Source organism: Gastrolobium bilobum, unplaced genomic scaffold (genome assembly GCF_033153095.1).
Source record: "Gastrolobium bilobum isolate Gb01-03AN ecotype WA unplaced genomic scaffold, APGP_CSIRO_Gbil_v1 utg2351, whole genome shotgun sequence".
In the NCBI taxonomy this organism is placed as follows: domain Eukaryota; kingdom Viridiplantae; phylum Streptophyta; class Magnoliopsida; order Fabales; family Fabaceae; genus Gastrolobium; species Gastrolobium bilobum.
In genome coordinates, this window is record NW_026897581.1 from 229,678 (window position 1) to 243,475 (window position 13,798).

Consider the following 13,798-nt stretch of genomic DNA (forward strand, 5'->3'; position numbering starts at 1 on the left):
TTGTTTATGCAAAATTCGTAACAAAACTCTTAGCTACCGTTTAGAATAAAAAAATCTTCTTTTTTTAAGATCACAAAATTTTGTAATTAAGAAATGAAACTGTTTTTGAGCAAGGTTATATTTACAATTTATTTTTGTATACAACTACTTACACTCATATTTTAATTATTGATTTCCACAAATCAATGGTTACTATTTTTATAAATCAAACTCATTAATTAATTAATTATTAATTCATAATAAATAATAATCATTGATCGACACGAAAATCAACAATTAATATATGATTATAAGAGATTGTAAGCGAAAATAAATTGTAAGTGTAACCTTACTCATTGTTTTTAGTATAGATGAAATAGCACTATCTTTTAACTGAATTATATTTTTAACTTAATAATTAAGAAATGATACTAATGCATTTATCATTTCATATACGGTAAGTTTTTTATTATTATTTAAAGGAATAATATGTGATTTGAGTGTTCAAAGGAGATTCATAAAAAAAAGAGAGATCAGAAATGAACAATAATGAGGTGTGAACGTTGTTAAAAATCAAACTTGCCTAATTACTGTTAGCACATAAATTACAAAAAGAATACACATATAACAATTTTTATTGTATAGTTATAATATATTTACTAAGAGCTTTATAAAAATTTCTTGGTTGTTTCGGTTCAACTATTTAGTTTACTAACATTTCATTCGGTCATAGTTTAACTCTTTTATGAATTAAATATATAATATAAACTTGCGGGATCTACAACGACCAATATTGTAAAGTTGAAGAGATTCCTAGTACTTTCATAGAAGTGATGTCGCACTCTTTTCCCCCTTCTTTATTTATTTATGGTTTGTTTTTATAAAGTTATTTTAGATAACTTTATCTAATGTTCTTCTAAATGATGTCGTTTTGGGACAAAAATTATGTTATTTTTATAATTATAATTTATTTCAAGGTCATAATAGTCTTTATCATTTTAATTTTTTTATTTTTCAATCTCAAAACGACGTCGTTTCAATAAACATTAGACAAAATTATCTAAAGTAACATTAGATACTTTTTTCCTTTTATTTATTTAAGAAGATGTATATTATTTTAGGGATTTATTAATCTCCTTTAATAGAAGATAGCTTGCATCATTCATAAAAATAAATTATGTGGGTCCCATTATTTTTTAAAATAAAAAAATTAAAAAGCGAATGACATAATTTTTTATGTCTCATTGACATAAGATAATTATTTTTTATAACCAAGCGGGATCCATTGGTTTAAAATAAAAAAGATAAAATTGCTGACAAGTATTTCAATCTTTGCACATGAGAAAATTTTGTTTTACTGTGCAGACTTCCACTTCAGTTATTTTAATTATGTGAAAGAAATGTACCAAAAAAAAAAAAAATTATGTGAAAGATTATTATTATTAGAAAACATAAAAGATATTTGTTTTATAGGCTAAAAGATATTTGAGTAGATCCTACTCCTAGTATAGTTTTTTTTATTTTATTTTTTTCTTTATTGCCTCGTGACTTGTGACTTTGTTCCATTAATGAGTTTAAAATAAGGAAAATCTTTTCGTTTTATTCTACGTTTATTGATCGAGAATGCCTCAAGTCAAGTTCAAGAAAATATAATTTTTTAAGACTCTAGTTTATTTAGAGTAAATATTCTTTTTGGTTCTTAGCAAATTTTAGTCCCTAGCAAATAAAAAGGCTCATCGTAGTCTCTAAAAAATTCAAAATGGATCCATTTAAGTCCTTTTAAGGACTAATAAGAGTCTTTTTTTAAATTGTAAGGGACCACGATTTCAACTAAATGCGCCCATTTTGAATTTTTTAGGGACCACGATGAGCCTTTTTATTTGCTAGAGACTAAAACGGACATTGAAATTTGCTGAGAACCAAAAATGATATTTACTCTTTACTTTATATATATTCTACGTTCATTGAGCGAGAATCAGTCAAGTTCAAGAAAATATAATTTTTTAAGACTCTAGTTTACTTTAGAGTAAATATTCTTTTTGGTTCTCAGCAAATTTTACGATGCTCGCTTTAGTCCTTAGCAAATAAAAAGGCCCATCGTAGTCTCTAAAAAATTCAAAATGAATCCATTTAAGTCCTTTTAAGGACTAATAAGGGTCTTTTTTGAATTTGTGAGGGACCACAATTTCAACTAAATGAGCCCATTTTGAATTTTTTAGGAACCACGATGAACCTTTTTATTTGCTAGGGACTAAAGCGGGCATCATAAAATTTGCTGAGAACCAAAAATAATATTTACTCTTTACTTTATATATATTCTACGTTTATTGAGCGAGAATGTCAAGTCAAGTTCAAGAAAATATAATTTTTTAAGACTCTAGTTTAATTTTATATATATATATATATATATATATATATATATATATATATATGTGGTTAAGATTATTCTATATCGATATAAATTATATTTTTAAATTAATTTTACTTATATTTAAGACTCTAACTTTTTAATTATGTAAATTATTGGATATAAATGAATTATTAATTTTATTCTAATTCTTTATTATTGACTAAGTATAGAAATATAATTTATACTGGTATAAAATAATTTTAATCTTATATATATAGATACATAAAGTAAAACTATTCATTAATTTAATTATATTCTTAATTTTATAATTAAGAAAAGATACTAATACATATGTCCTTGCCTTGTATATATGGCAAATATATATATATTTTTTTTGGAAAAGAAAATTTATCGTTCAAGTGAGTATTAATGGTATTTGTAAAATTTTTATGAAAAAAGAGATGAGAAATAGAAAGGAGACGAAAACATTGTTAGAAATTAATTTTCTTTTCAATTTTGGCCACATAAATTGTTACAACTTACAAGAGTACACATATAACAATTTTTTATTATTTAATTATAATTAATTTTTGTACTTGTATTTTAATATTACGACTTATGTGTCACGTGAGTAGGTGCCACAAAAATGTGTACGAAACATTAATATAATAATAAAGAGCTTGACAATTCCAAAAAAAATAAAGCTTGACACAACAACCGTGAAATCTGTTGGTGCTAAGAAACCAGCCAAGTCCTTTTCAAAAAAAATAAAAAAAAAATAAAGCAATTATTAGGTCACTAATAAAAAATATGATCTTTGCTTTTATCTTTTATATAAAAAAATATCGATATTAATTTTTTTTTTAAGGATTAAATTAAATTTATGAGGAATCATATTTTTAAGGGAAAAGTTCACAAATGTCACTGTGGTTTACTTCAGAATCACTTATGTCCCTGTAATTTTTTCTTATCACATATGCCCTTTTGGTTTGTAAAAGGGTATGTTTTTTTATCACATATACCCCTGTGGTTTCTTATTTTTTACAAAGCACAGGGGCATATGTGATAGAAAAAAAACCACAGGACATAAATGATTCTGAAGCAAACCACTGGGGTATTGTTGAACTTTTCCCTATTTTTAAATAACTGAAATTGCAGAAGAATCAAAAATTAATTTTTTTTGTAAAGGACCAAAATAAAAACTGTATTTTTTACTAGAGATCCAAAAAAAAAGAAAGATGGACGATTTCTAATTTTTTTCTCTATAAAATGGGAAGTTTGCAATTTCTTCTCCTCCACCAAGACTATCTCTCTATCACTTATTTCACTGCTTCAATAGTCCCAAAAAGTTTTTGTGAAGAGATATTGTTCTTTCACCAAGAACTCTTGTGCTCTGTGTTTGGTTCTAGCTATCATTCTGTATTATGGCTCAGACTACACCAAATCACACACAAACCGTATCTGGTTGGGCAGCTCATGATTCTTCTGGCAAGATTACCCCATTCACCTTCAAAAGAAGGTAACTAATTTCTGTTTATGAAATGTAAAAGAAAAGTATAAACTTGTTTCTGATGTATAGTAACCTCATCTTTCATGAAAACGCAGGGAAAACGGAGTTAATGATGTGACCATACAGATCCTGTATTGTGGGATTTGCCACACTGACCTCCACTATGCTAAAAATGACTGGGGCATCACTATGTATCCTGTTGTACCCGGGTAAGTAATTAAATTTGTATATGGAAGTGTTAGTGATAAGTTACATAACTAACATAAAAGTGAATAGATCCACACAAATTTAATTTAATGACTTTTAAATTAAGTTCATTTAATTGTTGATTCTCTTGTCTTTTTTTCTCTCTATTCAACGCAAAATCAATGTTACGGAGATACTCATATTTGTGGATATATGTAGGCACGAGATCATTGGGGTGATAACTAAGATGGGGAGCGAAGTGAAGGGTTTCAATGAAGGAGAGAGAGTAGGGGTGGGGTGTTTGGCAGCTACATGTTTGGATTGTGAGTACTGCAAGAGCGATCAAGAGAACTATTGCGAACAGTTGCAATTTTCATACAACGGAGTTTTCTGGGATGGCAGCATCACCTATGGGGGCTACTCCGAAATGTTCGTCGCTGATTACAGGTTGATCATTATTTATATATATCATTATTTATATATATTTTTGTGTAAAACTACTTTTGAGTCTCTAACAAAAATTGCCGTCTCATTTAGTCCATTACAAAAAAAAAAAAAAAATAGTCATAATGTCTCTAAAAAATTTAAAGTGAATTCATTTAATTGAAATTGTGGTACTCACAACTAATTTTTTTTATAAAATACTAAAAGGGAAATCAAAGTCTTCTGCTGCAGTAAAATTAATTTCTCTTCTGCTCTCACATAAAAAGTCGTGCATTCCTTTTTTGATTTTTTTTTATTTTTAAATTTAGATGGGCTCCACCGTTTCTTCTCTCAGTCGGAGAGAACTGATATTTTTCTTGCTACATGAGACTAATCAACCCCATACTAAAATATTGATAATCATATTTTTTATTTTGAATCGTATAGTTGGAGCTCATTTGGATTTACTTTCCAATTTTTTTGTCTTATTTATATTAAAAATATTTTTTACCAAAGTTAAATTTATATAACATTTTTTAAAAATATTTGGTTTTTAATTTCTGATTCTTTTAAAAAAAATTTACACTTTTAGTTTAAAAAAAATAGATATTTGATTTTTTAATAATTTTTATTTTTTAAAAAACAGATATTCAAACAGATTTTTTTCAAGGAGTAATTTTTTAAAAATAAAAATAAAAATTCATCCAAACGAACCTGGATCTTCTTGAAGTTCTTTTGAGATTCCATCTTCTGAAAAATAAAAAATAGCATTTAAGAGAAGATAAAATCGCTTCGGGTGTTTGGTTGAGGAGAAATTTTTTGAAAACTAGAGAAATGGTTGAAAAATGAGTTTGGTAAGAAAATGTAAAAAAAATTGTTTGGTTGACCAAAATATTAACAGGGAAATTTATTTAAATTTGCAAAATCTATGTTCGGGAGAAACTTCGCACCTGTTTTTTCACTTCCCCAGTTATCTCAAAATACCACATCTCAAGTAGTATTTTGTAACAGTGAATTTCATCCAAAAATCAACACAAAAGTCATTTCTCCATCTATCCTATTTGCCTAGTATTTTTTTCAAAAACCTGAACCAAACGTGATATTTTTCAATATTCATTTACACTTTCTCATCAATCCCAAAATAAATCTTTTCCCAAAAACACTACCTTAAAGTCATCAAGTGAAAGTCGTTGAAGTGATTGGCTGAGGCATATTATTGCGGTTTAATGGATGGTCCAACTTTTTTTTTTTTTTTTGGACTCTACAAGCATTGGAACAAGGACCATTATGTTGTCCTCCAATAAGCAACAATAACCATATTGACCACGAATGCCAGTGATGGTCCCAACTTTTAGGTCTGGTCTTTTCACACTACAGTCCTTACAAGTCAATAATAAATAAGGTTATTTATGAGGAATATTCGGAGTAAATAAATATCCTGCCACTTTGAGTATTGTAGTGGGAAAAGACTAAAGAGAATTAGAGAAGTAAGAAGTGCAACTTATATTTAGGGATTTGTATGGTTCCGTTTAAATTTTTAATTTCATTATTGGGTTTATTCATTATGAATTGTTTCTTAAGAATATTAAATTTTGATGTGAAGATATGTGGTGCACATTCCGGAAAACCTGTCAATGGACGCAGCAGCTCCTCTACTGTGTGGGGGCATAACAGTATTCAATCCATTGAAAGAGCACGGTTTGGTAGAATCAGGAGGCAAAAAGATTGGGGTGGTTGGTTTAGGAGGACTTGGACATATAGCTGTCAAATTTGGCAAGGCATTTGGTCACCATGTTACTGTTATCAGCAGTTCTCCGTCCAAAGAAGCAGAGGCTAAGCAGCGTTTGGGAGCAGATGATTTCATTGTTAGCTCCAACCCCAACCAATTGAAGGTTGGCTAGCTTTTTTTCATAGGTCTTTTGATCCATATAATACAAAAAAATAAATTTTTTTTATCTGTTTGACAAATTATCAATCAATCTAATGCAAATAAAACACATATTGAAAATGTACACCTTTAAGTTGTGCATCACTTTTATACGAGGCTTGTGTAAAAGTTAACCCAATACAAGATACATATTCTAATAATGTGCATTCAAATTATGCATACTCCTATGCGCATTGTGGAGAGAGTGATTTGCATAAATCACACATAGACTTAAACGTGTATATTTTCTATGTACATTTCACTCATGTTAAATTATTAAATTTAAAAAAAAAATCGATGAAATGTCTCAACTTTCACATTACATAGGTCAAAAAGCCTATTTCATGTCATACCTATGTATTGATATTTGGTCCACGTTACAGGATTGTGTTTTTGGGCTTTGGCTAATGGGTCATCGCGATGCAGAAATAATTTGAAGAAAATTTATTTGGGCTTTTTTGATGACAGGGTGCGAGGAGAAGCCTAGATTTCATTTTGGATACTGTATCAGCAGAGCACTCTCTCATATCCATCTTGGAATTGCTCAAAGTAAACGGCACTTTATTTATCGTGGGTGCACCGTCCAAGCCATTCGAATTACCTGCTTTCCCATTGATATTTGGTAACATTAACCCCTTAATTACCCGTGTATTTGCTAATTAATTAATCACCTTTGGTTGGTCGATTTATAAGACCCACAAAAAAAAAAAAAAATAAAGTTAGAATAAAGTTGGTGATCATAGCACTGATTAACATTTGTGACAGGCAAGAGATCAGTGAAAGGTGGCATCATAGGGGGAATAAAAGAGACGCAGGAGATGTTGGACGTTTGTGCGAAGCACAATATCACGTGTGACATTGAGTTGATCACAACAGACAGAATCAACGAGGCTATGGAGCGCCTTGCTAAGAATGATGTCCGCTACCGTTTCGTCATTGACATTGCTGGCAGCTCAAAACGCTAGCCTTTTTAATTGTCACTGGCGAATCGTTCATATAGTTTTATTTGTAGTATTTATTTGATACATGAAACTTGGGCTCCATTAATGTATTCTATGGTTGTGTGTTATGTATACTACTTAAGTGCTTCGCATTTAATTTTCTGCACAATTTTTGTTTTATATTTATATTCCTACCTCGAGCTCTGGGATAAAAACAATTTACATAAAATATTTTCTATGGTTATCTTGAACCACGTAACTCGACCCGAAAAACTTTTTAAGTAAAAAGTGACGACTGACGAAGTTGGCGAGTAATAGACATGGTTGGTGTCTCTGATTATATAATTTTTGTAATGTGCTAACGGAGAAGATATGAAACAACCTTATTATATATGCTGTGCACATGGTGAAAATGCACTATTTTATTTTGCTATTCTTTTTACCTGTGTGAAAGATTCTCTCTAGCTCCCACGAAATTGGAATGAATGAACAACCTTACCCTGTAATTTTAAAGATCATATAATAGAGGACATTCAGTAAGATATTTGAAGAGAGAAAATGGAAATTGAGACATATATTAATAAACAGATGACTGACAAAGACTTTGAACCCCAATACCTACTTGTCTGTGTCCTAATGATGCAAATAATGTAATTATCATATGCAGGTTGTCTAACAGGGCCATCTCCAGCCTTCTTTGCTTCAACAAGAGGCTTGCATAATATATATTGATTTCCACATTGAAACTGAAACATTCAAAGAAAACAAGAAAAAGAGGAAACACTACAAAAAAAAGTGGGATATAGAGGCGGTGTCTTAGTGGCTGATTTAGAAACCGACTCTATATCTACTTATCTAGTGATTAACAAAGCCCCTAAGCTACTTAAAGATATTTTTTTCTCTCTCTCCTGAGGCTAAGTATCCCATTGGTATCTCATTTTTTTTCCTTGTTCGCAGCAAAAACATTTCCTAATTTTTTTAGCCTCAGATTGTTCACCGTATTTCTATTTTTTTATCTAAGCTCAGATATTTGGGTATTTTCTTTCTTCATCTTCTTTCTTTCTTCTTCGCTAGGTTTTAAATTGATTTTCTAATTAATATACTGATTTCGATCTTCGCTCCATTTTGGAAGATTTTTGGATTTGAAGGATAACAAGGTGAGAATTTAATTGGCATTTTATGGTAACATTACCACAAACCGTTCTCAGCAGCACCATCCACCAGGTCTCCTTGCCCATTACATGCTTGATAAAATGCCCAAAGGGATAATGACTATAATGGATTATAAACTTTTTCTGCTATATTTTAATTTCTTTTGCTATATTTCGAGATATCTTTTGGATATGCTATGCTCTCCAATAGCAAAACCTAAAAAACATTGTTTTTTATTGTTGGTGCATATATATTTTAATGGCAGAACCTGACCACATATTTGTAAATCCTTTGCCTAATTTGGCTTATGGAACCCAACAGCAAGGTATCCATTTTTCTATATAAGACCAGCTAAAAATGAAAAAATAATTAGGAAATTCTATCCTGAGGAGAAGGGTCCTGTTACTGATGTTGATCCCATTGGCAATTCTCCTGTAATCATTCAGAAGGTGTAGTCTCATTTAATAGTTTGCACTTTACATGTGTTGCCACATTGATTTTATTTGTAATATTCTTACTGTTATAGCTATTATAAGATTTTTCTTCTTTTTCTAAAAGCCTAATAATCTTCCATTGAGGCATTGATTTTTCTTTATTATGAGTCCCTGCTTGAGGAAATAGCCCCTACGTGGGTGAATGTTTCTTTGCGAATGAAAGCTGATCCAGAAACTGATGAAGCTTTTGGATGGGTACTTGAAATTTTGGGTGGGTACTTTTGCGAATGTCATCTGCATTGCATGGTGTACGACATGTTCTTCAAGACAACTTTATGCTGCAGGTTTGAATTGTTTATATTCTCTGGTATTTTCATTTCCTCCCCTCTATTTGTTCATTTGTGAATGGGAGATTGCATCTTAACTTGAAGAAGTAAAATATAAGTTAATAACATGCACATCCTTGGAATGTTTCAGCCACCTTGGGAGAAAGATGTTGGGAAAAAGTTTATAATCCATTATACTTATGCTAGTTATAAGAGTTATTTAGAAGTATTTTGTTCTAATATTTATATTTATATTTATATTTACAAACCAGTATTTGTATTTCTAGTTATAAGGTAAAGAAGAGAGAGATTGAGAGAGTACAACTTTAGAAGAAGAGCAATAAAGGATTAAAGTAAAACTAGTGCTCAACGTATGTTAAGGAAGGACTGATGTTTGTTATACATCCTTTATTACGATTAGTTTTATTAAAACATTTACGTACTTACGCTACCATATTGCTAGTGTACAAAGAGATGTTAAGTGAAAGTAATTACTATCAAATTACAAATATTGATTGCTGTGTGTACTTTATCAGGCACTGCACTTTTCCTTTTTTTGCTGCTTGTTTTCAGTGGATGCCATGGTCTAGCTAACTCTACTTTTTCTTGTCTTCTTTCGTTTGCTCATTTAGTTCTCAACCTTTTCTGCAGATTGCTATGACCCGTGGGATCCAAATGGTAACATTTCGGTAACTTTTGACATTTACCAACGGACAGACAATGGATATCTGGTCAGTACCATCACCCTTTGAAACCGCAATTTGATTTTTGAACCTCATATTTAGCTGCTTCACGATTATGGTCAACAAAGCATAGCAAAAATTACTCAGGATGCCACTCAGCACACTTTTATCTACTTTCTATGTTTCTTTACTTGAAGAAGAACAGTACTATAATAAATCCTAAAAGCAAATATTTTCATCTTCAGTTCTTGAACTTAAAAAAGATACTATAATGTCTTAGGGATACAAGAATGAGAACTTGCCCCGATGAATCACATAATGAAATTTCAAAATTTCCAATCAACTTAGCCAATGATCCAATGTATGAAGTTGATCTGAAAATTACACTAATTAAAGGCATTTCGAGTTGATTCTTTTGACTGTAACTAATTGATTAAGTTCTATCATTTTGCGTATATATAATGTTAAGTTATGAAGCACAACTAGAATCTACCATGAAGCCTTGAATGTTTTCAACAGGGAAGGGTGACCCTTCAAAACTATTACCAATATCGCCATGTAGACAAACCTGGGTGGAAACTAGGATGGATATGGGCTAACAATAAAGTGATATGGTCAATGAATGGTGTCGTTGCAACTGATAGAGGGAATTGCTCATCTTATAGCGGCTCTCAGATGCCACATTCTTGCAAGAAAGATCCCATCATAGTTGATCTCACTCCAGATGTCACAGAAAACAGGTCAGAGCATTGCTGTAATGGTGACCTTCTCTCTGCATGGGCTATTGATCCTTTGAAGTCATTCTCTTTATTTGAACTTGAAGTTCGCAACTTGGGGGAAACCCACTTGGACAAGCACCTAATAATCTTACATTGATGGCCCCAGGTCCTGGTTACACTTGTAATCCACTTCTGGATGTTGATCCCACTGTTTCCTCAGATTTTGGGGGACGAAGACAAGTTCCAGCTATCAGTAAGTTCTTTGTGACTCTGACATATAGACAATGTAGTTCTGGACATTATTAATCATAAAAAAGAATTGAAAACAATTTCTTGTTTAATTTCTTTATATTTTTTCTCTTCTATTCTCTTCTCACTTGAATTTTATATTGTGGATTCATGTTTCTTTCCTTTTTACTTTTTTTTTTTTTTTTTTAAGAAAATGTGGTGTGGAGATATAGTAACACAAATCTATTTCTTTAATCCACAAGTAGAAGTAGGATAGGAATTGAGAAATGAGTAATAAGTTAATGAACTAGTGGATGATTTATCTTTAAATTTGTGCGATATTTTTACTAATCAGGTTCCAAGTTTCTTTCCTTGTCTTTCTACCCTGACCTCTCTAATATGTGTAGTTGGTTTGTCTTTTGAATTTGCAGCATCTAATTGTAGAACAAGTATCTCATATGGGTTTGAATTCTCTTCTTATTGTCTGAAAGCTAAACAAATGTTATTTGATAAATAATCACATATCGTGTATTTAAAATATTATACATTATTTGAAATATTATTCACAATATTAAATTTTTATTTGATAAATAATCACATATAGTGTATTAAAAATTAATAATTATAATAAAATTATATAGATAAATTATTTAAAAATAAATAATTATTCAAAAAAAATTATCATGAAATTGATCAATCCGAATTGGTATTACACTTGAGAATTTAAGACCTGTTTCCTTAGTATGTTCCTTTCCATTTAATAATTTATTTTTATTAGAATTTTATTTAAGATTTTAGCTATGATGATTTGATGAAACGATTACTTATGAGAATACTTATTAGAATTTCACATGATTTTTTTTTATTGATCTATTGTTAATATATCGTCATCCACAGTACACTTGCTTTTTGCTCTTAAACACATTTCATCACCCAATATTTTCTACAATTGTTAATAGCTGGTTTTATAGCTGCACGGTAGGATTTTTCTTTGAGTTTAATTGACGTTTACAATTACAAGTTATGCTAGAAGCATTTTTCCATTTATTTCACGCAACTTGAATCCTATGAGTGACACCTTTATTAATCTCCGTCACTTATCATGCTCTCTATACAGTATTGCATAAAAGGAAAAGAGTGTTTGATAAGTATCAAGACCAAGGTATCATTCTTTTACCTTATATTTTTATTTTTTTCTATCATTTTTCGGTTTTATTACTTGAATCATTCTCTGGTTATTTGTCGCATTTATAGCAATGAGGGTTATAGTTAAAATAGCAAACTATATTTTCGAATATGACAAGAGAGTGGACAAAAAGATTTTCTTGACCATCACCGTAATTTTCGTTGTGCCATGTAGTTGTTCACATTATCTTGTCACTATATTTTTACATTATCTTTTTTTTTAAAATAATTCTATATACATCTTTTACATTAGAATATTTAATTTAAAAAACATGCTCTTGCTTGTTGATTAGAATCTATTGTAATGACTTGTAACAATATTGTTCTGGACACTATCATGATAATCAAAATGTGCTTAAACTAAACTTATAGTGATTAACTTTATTTTATAAGTATGTAATGTAAAAGCATTATTTTGTTGTATCAAAATATACCTATACCTGTTGAACTAACTAACTACTGTTATTGATGATCAAGTAAGTTGTTATTTCTTTTGTAAGTATTTTATTTTTTTATGTATTTGTGCTAAAAATATTATTCTTTTAATTTTAATGCAGGTAGCGGAGCAACATTTTCGTGCTCAACCTTCACATTCTGCTACTCATCAGCCATTTTAGATTACTTATGTTTAAATATTTGTAGTTGTATTGACAATGTGGTTACTTTTATGATTAATTTGTAATAGAAGACTTGTGTACTTTGTTTGTCATATATTTGGATCTAATAATTTTTATTGTTAGATTTTTTAAATTGATTTTTATTATGTGTATTTATTTTATATTTGTATTTAGTTTTTTTATATATTTAATGTTATAATAATAGATTTGATTATAAATAATGAATATATTTATGACCAATGAAATTTCTGCAAAAGTTTGAGTTAAATTATATAATTTAAATGAATTATAAAATTCAGTGGCTGTTTAAAATATTTATGTTTACAAAATAAATTATAATCATTGAAACCTGCCAAAAAATGTAATTAAAAATATAAAAAAAAAATATGGATTACATGATTCAGCGGAGATTGTAAACCGTCGCTATAAATAATTTTTTTTTTTTTAATAATTGATGGCGGTTTCCATGCATTCTGCATCGTTTTTGTTTTTGTGTCGGTTATTACGACGGTTTCTCTAAACTGTCACTAAATTATTTAATGTCACCATTTTTTGAGTCGTTTTTCATTTGGCCACTGGATTTTTTAGGGGCGGTTTAAACCGCCGCTAAATCCCACTTTTGGTGTAGTGAAAAACATTGTAAAATTAAATAAAAGATATTGCAATGAATTAAAAAAGAAACACTAGGAGTCATATCAATTACCACTACAGCGGCAACAGCAACCAAAAAATACATGAAGTTACCATCAATTTTAAGCTGCAAAACCAGAGAAAGGTCAGCATTCAACATGAGAATCATGATATAAAATATAATGGATAATCTGAAATATAACATATAGATATATCAATCAAAGCTAGTGATATTAGTGAAGTTACAAGATAAATAAATAAATAAAATCAGTAAATTAACACAAATACACAATGCAACGTACACGTTGCCAAGGATACATTAATGGATTCTATGAGATGCCAAATCTCTGAATCTAATCAAAGTTGGATCCCTTCAATAACCTTATAAATTAGTGGCTATTCCGTATATTCTATTATTAAAAATCCAGAAATGATTTGGGTCACTAGACCGAATATCAATGTTCTTTACAAGCTATTAGAGAGAAACAGCTAACAATAATAACTGCGT

At 29.8% G+C, this 13,798-nt stretch overlaps 1 protein-coding gene and 1 pseudogene across 1 annotated transcript; both read left to right on the forward strand.

The window, feature by feature from the left end:
* Window positions 1-3,639: 3,639 nt before the first annotated feature.
* On the forward strand, window positions 3,640-7,491 carry LOC133308248 (probable cinnamyl alcohol dehydrogenase 6). Its single transcript, XM_061508855.1, has 6 exons — window positions 3,640-3,848; window positions 3,935-4,048; window positions 4,245-4,472; window positions 6,052-6,340; window positions 6,844-6,997; window positions 7,141-7,491. The coding sequence occupies exons 1-6, from the start codon at window positions 3,754-3,756 to the stop codon at window positions 7,338-7,340; spliced, it is 1,080 nt and encodes a 359-aa protein (XP_061364839.1). The 5' UTR covers window positions 3,640-3,753; the 3' UTR covers window positions 7,341-7,491.
* Window positions 7,492-9,118: 1,627 nt separating this feature from the next.
* LOC133308244 (COBRA-like protein 1) lies at window positions 9,119-12,731 on the forward strand (annotated as a pseudogene).
* Window positions 12,732-13,798: the final 1,067 nt, after the last annotated feature.

Excerpts from the sequence above, each read along its gene's own strand:
- LOC133308248 (XM_061508855.1), top strand. The coding sequence starts at position 3,754 with ATGGCTCAGACTACACCAAATCACACACAAACCGTATCTGGTTGGGCA. Across the intron at positions 4,049-4,244 it reads ATGTATCCTGTTGTACCCGG|GCACGAGATCATTGGGGTGA; the intron begins GTAAGTAATTAA and ends GGATATATGTAG. Across the intron at positions 4,473-6,051 it reads ATGTTCGTCGCTGATTACAG|ATATGTGGTGCACATTCCGG; the intron begins GTTGATCATTAT and ends TTTGATGTGAAG.